The following is a 16,390-nucleotide window of genomic DNA, read 5'->3' as shown; positions in this document are numbered from 1 at the left end:
TTTTAAGGAATGTAATGTAGCTCAAATGTCTGACATCTCAGATAAACCCACTGGTAAAAAAAAAAAAAAAAAAAAAACAGATGGTGCCAGAAGCCAAGAGCCAGACAAGACTGGGCTGGAGTACGATATTATAGACCAACACAAAGACTCCAGGAGAAGAGAATTATGGGAAAACGACACAATTTAACTCTGCAGACTCTACATCACACTCTCCTGGAAGCAGTAATGCCCAATGATCCCAAACTCAGTTTGACTTTACATCCATAGAGGGGGCAACAGATACTATGTGCCATTTGGCTAAATTTTAAGGTTGGATCATATGCTTTATTCACAACTACACAGGTTTTATCTTTGGTACCAAAATTTGTTCCAACCACTGAGTCAGTATAGTGTAATAGTCACCTTGAACAAAAAACAATAATTGTGACCAAAAATACAACAGTAGCTTAAGTATCTCCTAACTGTTTTCCCACTATAGTATCGGTTCAAACTACTGTAAGTTAATTGTACATAATTAATCTTTCTGGTTTCAAGAAAAGTACTACAGAACCATTATTCTCTGAATAACTACTAAATTTAGTAACTATTGATGTTATGTGCAAGAAATATAGGATGCTCCAATTAGATTACTGTTCATGTCAAAGGATATTGACTCAGTATACTTTTAAAACTCTAGTCTAAATCCCAAGTTAACATTTTGTAACGAAGCGTGGCAACTTAAGTTTTCTTTGACAAAATGCTTTATTTTATAGCATGCAGTGTTGTACCTGTGTTACTTCCTGGATATTAGAGGCACAAGGTAGATGAGGTAATATCTTTTATGGAACTAACTTCTGTTGTGAAAGAGACAAGCTTTTGGGATACACAGAGCTCTTAAGTCTGGGAAAAGTACAAAACGCCTTCAAAGGACAAGCCAAGGAGCTTAAATCCATAACTTCATTAGAGACTTAATATTGGTCTTTAAGACACCGGATGTATGGCTTATTATTACAACAATCTGTAACCTTAAAAACCCCCCTTTTTTGTCCTATGACTGCAGAGGTGTTAACTTCCCACTTGACACACTGAATACCTTTCCCCAGATGGAAGAAGAGCTCTGTGTAGCTTTAAAACTTGTCTCTTTCACCATCAGAAGTTGGTCCAAGAAAAGGTATTACCTCATCTACCTTGTCACTCATTTTGTAGCAATCATCAGAAGATCATTCAGCAACACACTGACATTTTTCAGCACATCACGAATTCACACCACGTTACAGACGTATCCGAATAACCAGTTTCAGCTTTCTGAGCATACAGCATGTAAGAGGAATCCTTCTGGAGGAGATCAGACACCTCCACTCTTCCCCATAATGCAAGTGTATTTTAGGCTATGAAAGACTATTATGAGGACAGTCTTACCTGTTGTCACAACTGGTTTTATTCCTGGCAACAGTTGAAGCTGCAACAGGTAAGCCAAGGTTTGATGAAATGGTGACATTTTCCAAAATCCCACTGGTATTACTGTTCAGTGAGTTAGCCAAAAAGCTGGGAAACGTCTCATCTGCAATATTTCGAAAGTCTTCCATGCTGCCATACAACAGAACACTGCTTAAAAATGAATTGAAATAAGTCATTTCAGCATAACAAACAAGATGATACTCAAAGAATTCACTGGTCACTAAAGTCACGTAAACTCCCATTGGAAACAACATAGCCAGATGCTTCACACTGCAGATATAGAAAGATTTTATTTTCACAGACCAGGATGGAAGGACTCCAAGTCCAGTTACATGACTTTCACAAAAGTAGTCCTCATTCTGAATTATGTACTACAGTTCATAATTATGCATGACCTAAAAAGCAACAATTTTAGAGCCATCTACCTCCATTGTACTAGCACTGAAGCTTCACCAGCACTACTAACAGTATTCAGAGTAACAGCCGTGTTAGTCTGTATTCGCAAAAAGAAAAGGGAGTACTTGTGGCACCTTAGAGACTAACCAATTTATTTGAGCAGAGCTGTAGCTCACAAAAGCTCATGCTCAAATAAATTGGTTAGTCTCTAAGGTGCCACAAGTACTCCTTTTCTTACTACTAACAGTAGTTACTTTAACAGCATTAGCTTAAGCTTATCAAGTCAGCAGTGTTACTCCAAAATGTCATCTATACCACAAAGTTAAATAATGACAAAATCACTGGTAACCAGACCACACTATTACTAGCACCACTGGGGGCTAAACAGTGCTAGATTTCCCTAAAATCACCAGTACACACAAGGTCTAGAGGTGGTTTTGCTGACTGCCAACTGCAACAGTACTCTTCATATATTTTTTAAAAAATCTAGCATAGATATACAGTTGGCTAAAATATTGCATGTATAGCAAAAAAATGTATTCTTTAAACCAGTAGTTGAGTCCAAATGTTCTAACACTCACTCAAAATAAAATCAGAAAAGTCTAAGAGCTGACAGTATGCTTCCTTCTTTGGCTTTCACCAAAAAAAGCAACTGACATTTTATCCATTTGTTAGTCTTCAAGCCAATTTACTTCCAAATCCAAATAAAACCACTGTTTTTAAAAAGTCACATTTGTTTAAATTTTATACCTACTGTCGTTAATACACAGCAATGTCAGAACTGAAAGGAGTTACAGAATGCTAGTGAGAACATGCATTTCACAGCTCTGAATATAATCAGTTTCACTATTACTTTTTATAATCAATGTCTCCTATGCGGAAAAGCCCCTCATAAAAATTCAACAAGGGAGCTGTAAACATTCACCTTCAAGTTTACGGCATGTTATTTAAAGTGTGCTTTATCTAAGCGTTTGGGAGATTTAAACTCAATTTCAAAAATTTTCAGATTCACATCCACTAAAAAAAAATTTAGAATACCCAATTAAAGTAAAAAGCTAGTTTCCTTGTGCTTCTATCTCCTTCACTGTTCACCGCACTCCATCCAAGATCTTCAACACCATATTAATAAAGTCTTTAAAAAAAAAAAAATCAATAGAAGAGTGTAAGACTGGTGATTTTTTTCAAGGTGCACAGAGAAAACACCCTCAGTTGTACAACCAGCCCCTGTTATTTAAGGTAAGAAAATAACTATCGCCCAACAGGATCACATTCTGGCACTGGAATAGGTACTGAAGTTTAACTGGGAAGCCACTAAACATCAATTTTACTACTACCAAAAAGCATCACGGTGGGACAAGAAGTCATCTTGTACTTTCCAAGTAGGATGATCTCAAAACGTCAAGAGCAACAGATAGTAAATTTACTTGACTGTGACAGGTGCCACAGAAGAGACTGTTTGACAGCAGAACTCATCCTGATAAAGGAACATCTGAATACAAGAGCAAATCAACTGCATTTACAATAACATAAGTAATTTGTTACAGCTCCCTGTTTGTTTCCGATAAAAAAAATAGACAATACACTGACCATATCCTTTACTGACATAAGCACAACTATATCTACAAACTCATTTAAACTTCTTCCTCAGTATTTTGAGCAAGAAGGCACAGATCAAGACTTTTTTTTTTTCTTAAAAGAGACATTAACTCCTACAAGTTAGAGCCCTCAAGTGCCTGACCTGTATTTAGCTTGTAAAGTTGCTTGGAGCAGACAGCATCTTCCTGTTTCTACAGGCCTCAAGCACTCGATGGAGCCTAAAAAAAAAAAAAAAAAAACCTATGTAAAGCATCACCTTCATTAGGCGTCATTAAACTGGCTGAATCAGAGGCTCCTTGCACAGGGGACGGGGAAGGGTACGGAGCAGGGGAGGGCGAACTACAGCCGCAGGCCACATTCAGCCTGCCAGCCTATTTAATCAAGCCCTCAAGTTCCCACTGGGTACTGGGGCTTGCTGCACTCCAGCTGGGGAGTGGGGTCAGGGGCCACTCCACACAGCTCCCAGAATCAGTGGCATGTCCCCCCATCCTGCTCCTACACAGAGGCACAGCCAACTGGCTCTGCAGAACACTGCTGCAGCTCCCATTGCCTGCAGTTCCTGGCCAATGGAAGCTGCAAGGGCAGCACCTGCAGGCAAGACAGTGCACAGAGCCACCTGGCCACACCTCTGCATAGGAGCCAAAGCCAGAACATGCTGCTGCTTCCAGGAGCTGCTTGAGGTAAATGCCACCCAGAGCCTGCACCCCCCCGCCAGAGCCCTCACCCCCTCCTGCACCCCAACCCCAATGTCATGAGCGTTCACGGCCATACAATTTCCATACCCAGATGTGGCCCTTGAGCCAAAATGTTTGCCTACCTTTGAGCTAGAGTGAGGGCTCATCTGTCCAGCCTAATGACCCCAGGAGGCTCACACCGGTACCGCTCCCCGTGCGGACACGCTCACTCCAGAATAAGGGCGCCCTTTCCTGGGTTAGTTCGTATCACTTTGCCCATTCAACAGCCAGCCACAAGCTACAACCGAGTCCGCCAGCCCCAGAGACAGCCCCGGGCAGCGGGGCAGGGGCAGTGGGCAGGGACACGGAGTTCTGCGGAGCTAGGACGGGAGCCTCCCTGCGGGGGCGCCTCGCGGGGCCCGGGGCACAGCTTCCCCCGGACGGCTGGGGAGCGGGGCAGAGAGCGAGCCTCACTCCCCCTCCTCCTCCCACGCACCTGAGTGCCTGGCCCTGCCGCGTCTGCCTGGGGCGGGGGAGCAGGAAACAGCCGGGACCCAGCACCGGCACCTCCCCCCGCACGGACAGAAACGGAGACAGGAGCAGCCCGGCCACCCAACCGCCACAACTTCAAACCGTCGCTCCGCTTCCCTCCGCCTCCTCCCGCAGGCGCCGCGCTCTCTAGTTCACTCACCAGCCCCAGAGCAGAACGCGGGGGCGACAACCGCTCCGCCGGATTTGTGCGCGAGAATGGCTGTAGCGCGAGACCCGCCCAGGGCGCGCGCGCACCTGCGCGCGCACGCTCCCACCAAGCCCTGCGACTCTTTCTCTCCCTTCGGGGGGCGCGCATTCGCAGCGCAAGGCTGCGCGTGCTAGTCTGGGGGCTAGGCCAAAGGAACCGGGAAAATAAAAAAAAAAAGCGGGAGCTGGCCAGCAGTATTAGGCCGCTCAGGATAAAAATAAAAGCCGGGACTGGGTTTGTGATTGGGGGGAAAGAGGCATGACGTCACTAACCCCTCCCCCGGCTGCTATGAGTGACACCCAGCCCAGCCCGTCGGGGCGGTGGGAGGGAGGGGGAGACTTGGGCCCACCCACCTTCGCTCGCAAGGGCTCCTCAGAAGCAATGTGCGCCTTCCTATGAAGGCTGAGGTCAAGCAGGGGGCCCTACCACACTGCGTTCCCTGAGAGCCTAGCATGCGAAGCATAAGGCAGGTTGCCCTATGGACAGCCTCTGAGTTCCTGCTGGGAGCAGTTGTTATGACACATGGTACTTAATTAAATACACTTCTAGAGCTGTCTAGCTGCACCTGCTGCATTAGTGACCCAGTTGTGTGAAATAGCTGTTTTGGGATACCACAGATACAGCAACAAGGAGGACTTGTGGCACCTTAGAGACTAACAAATTTATTTGAGCATAAGCTTTCCTGAGCACACTTATGGTCAGATAAATTTGTTAGTCTCTAAGGTGCCACAAATACTCCTTTTCTTTTTGCGGACACAGACTAACACGGCTGCTACTCTGAAACCTGTCATAGATACAGTGTGAATCATGAGATGGGCCAGAATTCACACACACTGCAGATGGCTAACTGGCATACCTGATTGTTATCTAAAAGTTAAAAAAGTTAAAAAAATTTCCACACACAATTCAACAATATGCATAGAACAACCACGCAAAAACATCTTATCTGAGACCCTGAGCCTGCAATACGTTTATTTTGCATTAACACTGAATTAACAGTAAAAAAAAGTTATGGGATAAATGTTTCAAATATCTTATTGTGTACACATAAACTTTTCATTACTATCAAAATACAGATATTAAACTTCCAAGGCTTTTAAAGGAGATATTTCTAACATACATTATTCACTGGATAGAATAGTGACTTTCATGCTGGAGAGCTATAAATACAGCTTCTTTTGAGGAAAAAGTGTGACTGGTGGATTGTTAATGGAAAATACGGAATAGCAGTACTTCCTCCTATAGGTAGGAAAATAAGATGACTTTTGGACAAGTGCCTAAATAAAACCATAGAAGCTCTAAAAAATACCCAAGATAATGAAAAATTGCTACTAGTTCAGTGGCTACCACATATAGGTAGTGAATCCCAGAAGCACAATCGTCAACACGTTCTCTTTTTTGTCAGAAAAATACTAGTTGAAGTCTTTCCTTTAGCATTCCTGTTTTAGATTAAGGCTTTTCTCTTCCCAAAGTTATATTTTAAAGGAAAATTTCATGTCAGGTTTTGAATTCTGTTTTGTAGGTTCCTCTGAGCACCTATTTTGCCATGACTGATTTATGTTTGTGTGGTAGTACTATAGTTAGAGCTTATCTTCCATAAGCCACATGCTTTAATGGGCAACATGACTGTACAATCATAAGCCTGGCCTTCCCTCCAGTACTGGGCAGTAATAGTACAAACATACAAGAACACATTTACAAAACTGAATTGGGGGGCATGGGATGTCCCATCCCCTGTCCTTTTCTTGAGGGCTAGAAGGGAGGGTAATTCCAAATGTTCTTGGGGTTACAGTCTGGAACAGGTTGAGAATCTATACTAGAATAACAGATCATGGAGCTGCTAGGTAGGTAGATGCTATTAGTTGAGTGGTTCCCCAACTTTTTCATAATGCACGCCCTATGTTACTAGACCAATTTTTTCACGAACACTTTGACTCTAGTTTTCCATTCCCGGACATTTCCCCCCTCTTCATAAGGACATAACGTCTGGTTGGCTGCTACAGCAATTACATAGAAAAATAGTATTTCAAAAGTACTTACCATATTTTTATTTGTCTCAGTTCCATGTGTTTTGTCTTTTTTTTAAAGAAAATAAACCTCACTGTTTACTTTTGGTCATTTCATTTCCCCCTCCTTCTACTTTAATTTCTCTTAGCTGAAAATAAGAGCCAGCACCCTGTGAGCAGCCAACTTTCTGTGTACCACCAGAAAGTGCTTCTTGGACTAGATTAGTAACCTGAATATTGTATTTTTAGGACTAAATTAATAGAAAACACTCAAAAATTAAGCAACACTAAGAGAACTGAGAAGAGAAGGTGCAACGCACATAAGAAGCAGCGTCTGCAGCCATTACGTATGAAGAGCAAGCAAAATACTATTTAGGACAACAGAAAAAAAAAGCTTATCCTTGGAAGTTACTATAGTTTTGGAAGAGCACAGTCTCCGCTATCGACTACCTTACTCACACTCACCCCTTCTGCTCTTAGACACTATAAGTCAGGGTGGGCAAACTACGGCCCAGGGGCCGCATCCGTCCCTCCAGACATATTAATCCAGCCCTCAAGATCCCGTTGGGGAGAAGGGACCAGGGCTTGCTCCCTCCGATGCACCAGCCGGGGACTTGCTCCGCTCCGCACGGCTCCTGGAAGCAGAAGCATGTCCCCCCCTCCAGCTCCTACGCGTAGGGGCAGCCAGGGGACTCTGCATGCTGCCCCTGCCCGAAGCACCACCCGCGCAGCTCCCATTGGCCAGGAACTGCAGCCAATGGGAGCTGTAGGGGCAGTGCCAGCGGAGGGGACAGCAAGCACAGCTGCCTGGCTGTGCCTCCGCTTCAGAGCCAGAGAGGAAACATGCTGCTGCTCCTGGCAGCTGCTGGAGGTAAGCACCGCCCAGAGCCTGCACCCCTGCCCCAGCTCTGATCCCCCTCCTGCCCTCTAAACCCCTCGGTCCCAGCCCAGAACATGCTCCTGCTTCCCCAACCCTTCATCCCCAGTACCCTCACCCCCTCCCGCACCCCAACCCCCAATTTCATGAGCATTCATGGCCCACCACACAATTTCCATACCCTGATGTGGCCCTTGGGCCAAAAAGTTTGCCCACCCCTGCTAGAGGCCATAGCCACAGCCCCATACTGTAGCATTGATGTGATGTGGCCATTGCACCTATGCTGATAGCAGTAGCAACTTTACTCCTGGACACTGCACACACAGAGAATTAAGGCCCCCTGGAAATACATTCTGCCTCGGATGTGCTGCAATTACACCTTTTGACCACCACGGGCTGCTGTGATACCAGAAAAGACGGCAGTCTGCTCTGGGCCCGAGCAGCCAGCCATGGAGAGGCTGCTTTCCTCACTGCGCCCTGCTTTTGGGGCCAGGTTAGGAGGCATGGGTTACCAGGAAGATGGGGCACACAGGTCTGCTGGGTGGTCACGGTCTGCGGTGGGGGCACAGCAGCTAGAAGGATGACAGCATTAAGCCACAGGTGTAGGACTGCAAGGATACAGGAAGATGGGCAGGTACATGGGGTGCAGCAACACATGAGGATAGGGGGAGAAGGGTGGCTAAGTGCGGGCGCACAAACACATGGGGAGAGGGAGGTGCAGGGACACACTGGGACAGGAAGGAGAGGTGGTTGAGTGGGGGAGTAGGGGCACATGGGGACACAGGCAGATGTGCCTGACTGAATGGGAGAGACTAGGGGTCAGCCAGGGGCACGGCCTAGGGGAGGCTCCTCCCGTCCTTAACAAGCCTTCTCCCCCCAAAAAACCCAGTTCCCTGGTTCTCCTGTCCACACCTAACAGCCCTCCAGGTTCACTCCCAGGCTCTTTCCTAGAAATAACTTCCCTCTTCCTCAGCTACTCCATTATCCCCAACTCCCCCAAGCCTTTGCACTGCTTCTGAGGGGTAACGGAAATAAGTTTCTGTAGCGTAGTTTAAATGAATTATGCAGAGTTCTGCATTAGTATGCCTAGTAAGAAACCTTATTTGTCAGAAAACCGTCATTGACTTTGTATTGTTATATACTTGCTGACAAGTATTTTGAAATAAATTCCCAAAATAACAAGCTGCCATGGTTATAGTGTACTAATTTTTAAATATTGTGTGTAGAATTTTTCATTGTAGGGCACAAAATTCCCCTAAGCATAAACCTTCCACTTGGAGGGGACTGTCCTGCTACAATATGGCTTCCTGCTGCTGCATAGGGGAAAAGTGGCAGTGTCCCTTCTCCATAAATGCATTTGGATTGGAGCCACTTCACAATGGGCTATCTGCCCAAAATGATGTATAGGTATTTAAAAAATACCCAGAGTTGGGTGGATACAATGATCCACAACCACCACAAATCATCTGGATTCACTCTTTCACTACAGTTATTCTGCATTTGTTTGTGCAGAAATTTTTTTAAACAACCCATGCCATGTGGAACAATCTTCTCTTGCTTCAGCAGCTGAGCTTGTAAATTCCTTATACCAAATAGCTGCACAAGCACCTGTGCATACACATCTACAGTGAAAGTATGAGATAACAGAAAATGTTATGCTAGTGCATATTTTTAGTCCTGCAGTTTCAAATGTTTATACTTTATTTTAAAAATAATCATAAAGGTTAATTTACATACCACACTTTAAACTCTGACATTCAGGCATTTCAGTTATCATGAAGATGTAACACTGAATACTGGTTAGGCAAAGAGAAGTGCTTTGGGGTTTTGTTTGTTTTTCCCAACTGCACACTGCACAAGCTTTTTACTCCTCACTCTCAGGCCACTAACCAGAAGCTGTAACTTAAAATAGAACAGAAACCAGTCAACTTCAAGCAGTTCTCAATTCTACCAACACTTCTGCACGTGGTTAACTTTAAAAGGGGAGCAGACCCGCTGAAGTGAATGGGAATACTCTCACACTGTTAAAGCATGTGCTTGAGTGTTGCAGAATATTGGGAAATTTCAATTCAAATCTTGTGTAAAGTTGTAGTATGTTAAAATAAGGGGTAGAACAGCAACTGTTTCGCAGTCTTAAAGATAATCTGTTATTGATTTTTGAGCAATTGGGCTTGGACCATTTTTGGTATTTAGCACAAAGGTCAAACTTTTTTTTCTGCTTTTTAAAAAATTTTCGATATTGGGAATGGCAACACCAGGCTCCGCTGTTCTTTTGCTCGTGAACACAGCAGGGGCTCTGAGGATGTGTATCAGTGCCTTGCACCTCAACTGAAAGGGCAGGAGGCATTGAATCTTAAGACATCTGTGATGTAAAATGCTTATCACTGAGTATACAAAAGTCAGTGACAATCATTTTAAAAAGTTCCCCTCTCACTTCCTTACCTTTCAAACATTTGGCCCCTTTTAATGTAATTTCATACAAAACCTGTATTTCCAATTTAAAAATGAGGGGGGAAAAAAAACTTACTTTCAGTTCTTTATATATCATAAGCCAGTAAAAGTGTACCAGATAAGACTTTTCGTGGTCACTCAACTATAGTAGTCACAATCAGCAAGCTGTCTTATTTTTAAACAAGATTTGGCTGTTAGTATGTATTCAAAGGAAACAATACACTAAATTTGAGTTTTAAGCCTTCTGAAGAAAAAGTTGCTTAATTCACCCACATGTGCCCCACTGTAAGTGTGTATTAGATTAGATATTTGCATCAGAAAGGCTCTTTTATCATAATAGTATTCCTTTGATAAAAAAAGCAAATACAAATCTTTTAAAATAAGTTTAATTGATCTACCTAATTATAAAATTTATTTTATGCAATGAGATGGAAAATTCTAAGTGACCAAACATGCCTAATTAAACTTCTACTGTAGTATATACAGGAATATTTTCTTTTATTTTAGATGTCAATTCCAATTATCTGTTAAAGCTCTAGAACAGTTTCTTGAAGGCATGTTGAACTTTGATGACACATTTATCGATGTGATATATTGTATAACAAACTCACCACCAAAATAAACAGAATACAAAAAAAACCCAACTTTTAGATAGGCACTTTAAAGTCAACCCTCTCTCTCTATATATATATAGAGCTCACAGTTAATGCTGCTTGTGTGTAGTCACAGTTCATCAAAGGATACAAAACAATAGAGCTAATATCCCTTTGATGCACAAGCACAAACATTAGGTTCCAAATACTGTGATGTTTGCAAAACATGCAAGAAAGCCCTGATTTTTGAAAATCTTTTGGAGGAAAAGTGAAAAATGAAAGCAGCCAAAAACTGAAGCATTTACAAGCATCTGAGTAAGGCCCTTTAGGATTTATTTTAAATACGTATATTAAACCCCTTCGTTCTCAGGTAAAAGGTTAAGAGGCTGAGAGATATATCGTCTGCTTGGGTGAGGATACTGGTGGTTGGCAGTGTCAGCATCGCAAGAGTGCTCTATCAGAGGAGGAGGAGGTAGGAGCTGGGCATAACTGGACCATCTCGATCCAGCCCGTGGGGAATCCAGAGGGGGAAAGAAATACCTGAAACAATTAAGACAGGAACAAAACACCAAAACAAAAAACAAAACAAAAAAAACAGAAGAAAAAGAGAAAAGTAGTAAATACAAGGAGAACCAAAGGGGAGAAAAGACATGCTGGAAAAAAAAAGCTTCAGTATATCCATGCCAAAACCAATGAAACATAACAGCAGAAATCAAGGCCCTCATTCAAAACAAGATTGATTGAACAAGTCTGGAAACTGTTCTTTAAGGAAAAAAAGTATACTCTTTTCCACTGAAAGCCTCATAAAAAAGATTATAAATACATTCCTAATATGCATTTTACACAGAAACAAGTTACTTTGTAAATTAAAAGGATTTTCTAACACAGCTATCAACATCTTTGATGCACACAGTTCTCCTAGAATTTCATGCAACTTATTAACAGAGACTTTAATAATGCTTCATTTGCAACACCAGGCAGACATTAAATATTATGCAAGTACACATGCTGCATTTGCATCCAACTCAGATCAATTTTACTGCAAGTTTCTAGATCAGATGTAAAAACATGAGATTGTTTTTATAATATTTAGATATCACAATACACATTTACAAGGAAGGACTACTCTTTTCAATTAAATACAATCTTTATATGTATTTACATATTTCTGCAGAAACCTCAGAACAAGCTTAAGATTTCTGTTCAACACAATGCTCAGAGTATGCCATTTCATGTAATTGTTTTGCCAACTTCTATTAAGACTTACCCGTAACATTTATGCATTTTACTAGAACTATTAAAATATTTGTAGACATTATCTATCTTACTTTTTGCTCTGAGAATATTTACAGAATGGCATGGCCAAGTAATTAATAAAATCCTGGGACAATCCATATTTAAAGATGCATGTTGATCTAAATTTGTGTGTTTTCTAGATTACTGTCAATTTCAGAATGTTGTGCTCAGAGGGAATCATAACTACTCCCTGGAATTACACCACAGGAACATACAAGCACATATCAAAAGAAAGAATGACAGCATTTGCTTCATTTCAAAGAAATGTTTTGTAACACCACACTAAGTTAAGCTATTATCTGTACAGTTGTCAAATCACACTGTTCTCTTATTCCTTTAAGATTAACAGTTTCAGTATATTACAAAGTAATTACAAAGCTGTAATGTTTAGGAATCAATTATATATTTGAACACTACAAAATGGAAAACAAATCAACACTCAAAACAATTTTAATGAAAATTAATTGACTTTAATGGTCATTAAGCAGTCTTTTCCCTCCTCACACCCCAGCTAAGGACAACAAATCCTCTTAACCCATATACTAGTCCATTAGTTTCATGAGCTTTCTGGGAGGGAGGGGAGGGAGAGAACCTATTTTTGTGGAAATCTGTCTCAACAAGAACCCTCTCCAGTTATCCTTCTTTCAGAAGTTCCAACAGTGTCGAACTGCAATGGCTAGTACAAAAAGGTATACAGTGTATTTTTTAAAAGGCCTTTTGAATTGCGTTTAGTAGTTATCAAGCTGCTGGTGTCTTGGGAGAGGTCAAACGGCGTTGGGGAGGGGAAAAAAGTTCTCTTTCCATTCCTGTGTGCATGCAACAAGCAGCAAAACAGCAAAGTTACTCCAGTTAGGTTGATATCAGCTCTGTTTTCTGTTAAAAAGGACATAATACAAATGGAGAAGGGAAAATGCATCACAAATCTAGGCACACGTGGTTATCAACACAATAAGAACACAGCACTACTGAGTGTTTCTAGTTATTTATTTTCATGTTTCAATCATTCCAAAACTATTTTTATCACTAACCCACAGTTTGGAAAGCATAAGTGGTATGATGTACTTATTCTGATAAATTTGATTTTCCAAAGATTGAAATCTTATTATAGTTTAACTGTCCCTTAGCTGCTTAAATGTACAATGCATTGAACATCAGCCTAAAAAGCAATCTAATGGTGGTCCAATCCAATTTGGTCAATAGTTAATATAAGCTTTGTTTTAAACTTAAAATTCACTAAAGCACATTATAGCTATGATTTTTACACTAACTTTCAAACCAATGTAATCACAAAGCAAAATAGGTAGGTAAATACTTTCTCACACAGTAAGGCTCTATCATAAAGGACAGGACCCAGTATAGTCAGAGATTCCATGGCCGAAGACTTCACAGTGGAATTCACCCCGCTGCAGAATTGTGAACAAGAATCTTACATTTCTCTTTTTTTAAAAGTATGTTTCTAGTCCTTAGAATTGTGGAGATAACCTTGGAAACATACATCAATGAAGTGGTGGCTGCCTGAGTCTGCCGAGAGCCTGAAACAATAGCTCTAAGAGGTGTAAACTGTCCCATCCATCACAGTCAGGGCCCTGTGGCGTCTACAATTCCACAGCTGTAGAATACAGCATTTTTGCAAGATGATATCGAGTTCAACATTTTTGCTGCAACCAGCTGACTTTTGTCTTCCTGTCCTCCTGGGATTTGGTCTGCAGCTGCCTCTTGGCTCTCTAGCTTTCCCCACAAAGGAGAGTTAATTAGGTTATAGTGCATGATCCCTGCACTGTTCCATTGAGGGCCAGAGCTGGAGTTCAGCTTACAGCCAAGAGAAGGAGGAGCCAGAAGCATAGGCTGGCCAGCTGGGCTGCCAGGATAGCAGAGTAGCAGCCGACACTTGGGAAATCAGGGAGATAACCGGCTGAAGCCGGCTACAAGCTTCCCCCTTCCCTCGTACACACAAGGGAAGGAGCTTCTGAGCTGGGCCTCCTGGACAACATCGCGGGAGCCAAGGCTTGGGTTGTGGAGCCAGGCCACCTGGAGAGCACAGGAAAGATACCCATCCTCAAAAATAATCGCCATAAAAATAATTACTGAATTTTATGTGAATGAATATTTTGAACTATGAACCACAGTTGTATTTGCTTAAGAATGGAAATGAAGGTTATTTCACAATGATAGTATAAAATAATGTTTGCTGAAGAATTTGGAAATTTCTGCTGTGGAATTTGGTCCCATTGTGCTGCAGAGTACACAGAGCCCTGAAAAAGGGTACCTGCTATATGCTGGAATCTATGATTGCCTTACAAATGCAAAATTAAAGAATTTAGTAAGCACTTTTCTAAATTTTAGCATAACAGGAAAAAACACTAGTGCAATAATAAAAAACAAATATTACCACACCTAAAAACCATAAGAGACGCATCAGAACTGAGTGAAACTAAGAGTGAAATAGGTACACAAAAGATAGACTCTAGGAATTTTGAATACACTATGTATAAATTAGCCTACCTGCCAACAGCTGATCCATTTAATGAATTCTGTAGGCTTGTATTGGCTGAACCTAGAGAAGCATTAAACATTCCCTGCTGAGCACTACCATTGACTGGACTCCCATTACCTTTCAGTATACCAGTACACTTCCAGTTGTCCATGTAATTAGCTGCAAAATTACCAAAAAAAAATAGTTTTTATTTCCATCCCTAATCTCCAAGAACATTTGATAAGGTTACAACATTTTGGACAGATTCTCAGCTGGTGTAAGTCAGTGAAGTGCCACCAAAGTCAAAGGAGACAATTTAAGACAGCTGAGGATCTTGCTCTTTAACTGTTGACATTCTCTTCCCACACTATTTTTTGCAATTTCCTCTTTATTAAGCTTGAAAACTTCACTGTACAGTAAATCAGTAAAATACAAAGTTGTAAAGTTCAACCTTCCTGTAAGTAATTACGTACAAAAATGTTAGTACTGATAACATTACCAAGTATTAGTTGGACACATTAAAGATTAAGTATCTGTACTGTTCCCTGAGCAGGATCTGGGGATTGTAGATTTTTCACTCTTCTGCCATGAGGCGAAGACAGAAATTGTAACTTTGGTATTTTAGAGTTTTGTGTACATCTCACATTTATTCCTGACTGCAGTAGACATGTTCATGAGAAAAGGTCACATTAACTTCTACTACCTTAGTTAGAACAAACTGAGCAATTCAGAAGACAAGTTCTGTTGGCTATTACTGTATTCTAAACCAAACAAAGCAAGTGCCCTCTGAGGGCCAGCAAACAAAAGATTTATTTTCTTTTCCAAATGCATGCAGCAACAGAAAGTCTTACAGTCCACGAACCAGTTCAAAGGAACTTGCATTCCAGAAAACAATTAAGTTTTCCCATAAGTACAGGTCAATCTTTAATCTTTCAGCATTGACAGAGCAACCTAAAATAGCTTAATGTGTGCCCCACAGAACTCTTACCTTTCCATAGTCTAACACAGCCATCATCACCAGATGATGCAAGCACTGTGCCTGTAATGTTCCAACTCACTCGCCAGACCTGGGAATTGTGATTATCAAACTGAGCTACTATCTGAATTTCAAATTTTGTTAGTCCTCCAGAAGAAGTCAATTCTTTCCTGTTAAGAAAAAAAAGCAGGTAAAATTTCTACATGCATCTGTATTTTAAGACAACAAACATTACTAATTCTGACCAAAGAAAATACAAATTGTCTTGAATGTGCAACAACAAAGGGGAGCTATGTTTTCCAAGAAGGTTTGTGACAATATTTTCTCAAACAACTAATAGTAAATGATGGTGAAAGAAAATTTTGTTGTGCTAGTTCATTGGTTGCCTTTAATAGACTGCTAAGAGCAACCCTTTCTGGATAGGCTTATTAAAGTAGTAAGCACTGATAATGTTTTGTTTTATCTCCAGAGCATATTAGCGTTAGACTACACAACTATATGGTTTCATGTTAAGAAATCTGCTTCAAAAGCTCACCTTACGGGTTTCAGTGTGAAAATTCGTACATCTTTGGTAGCTACAGCTAAAATATGGAAGGATCTTCCCAGATTCGGAGCAAATGCAATATCATGTACAGGATCAGTGACTGTCATAAGAGTTTCTGCTTTTGCATACTTCCTGAGGAGCAACAGACAGGTTATTCGTTTGATGAGTGCTGACATCATAGCCAGTGATGCAAATAAATGGAGTAGACAGAGGGAATTACTGTACAGAGAAGGGTCCAGCAATCAAATATAAATTAAAAAGAAAAATTATTAATTTTATAGTTACAAAATAATATCTTTTAATTAATGTAATCTGTGTTCAATTGTCTGCCT

At 41.3% G+C, this 16,390-nt stretch overlaps 1 protein-coding gene across 1 annotated transcript in view; it reads right to left on the bottom strand.

Annotated features, from left to right (window-relative positions):
• The window catches only part of CEP192 (centrosomal protein 192), a 219,402-nt gene that overhangs the window by 192,909 nt on the left and 10,103 nt on the right, over positions 1-16,390 (bottom strand). Inside the window, exons 6-12 of the mRNA XM_077808693.1 lie at positions 16,050-16,190; positions 15,527-15,684; positions 14,568-14,718; positions 11,123-11,309; positions 4,795-4,933; positions 3,572-3,647; positions 1,399-1,584 (exon numbers count right to left, since the gene is read on the bottom strand). Of these exons, the coding sequence (XP_077664819.1) occupies positions 1,399-1,584; positions 3,572-3,647; positions 4,795-4,933; positions 11,123-11,309; positions 14,568-14,718; positions 15,527-15,684; positions 16,050-16,190 (1,038 nt within the window). The remainder of the gene's footprint in view (positions 1-1,398; positions 1,585-3,571; positions 3,648-4,794; positions 4,934-11,122; positions 11,310-14,567; positions 14,719-15,526; positions 15,685-16,049; positions 16,191-16,390) is intronic.

This window comes from Eretmochelys imbricata, chromosome 2, assembly GCF_965152235.1.
Source record: "Eretmochelys imbricata isolate rEreImb1 chromosome 2, rEreImb1.hap1, whole genome shotgun sequence".
Classification (NCBI taxonomy): domain Eukaryota; kingdom Metazoa; phylum Chordata; order Testudines; family Cheloniidae; genus Eretmochelys; species Eretmochelys imbricata.
Note: the sequence above shows the minus strand (reverse complement) of the source record. Positions and strands in the feature narration are given on the sequence as shown.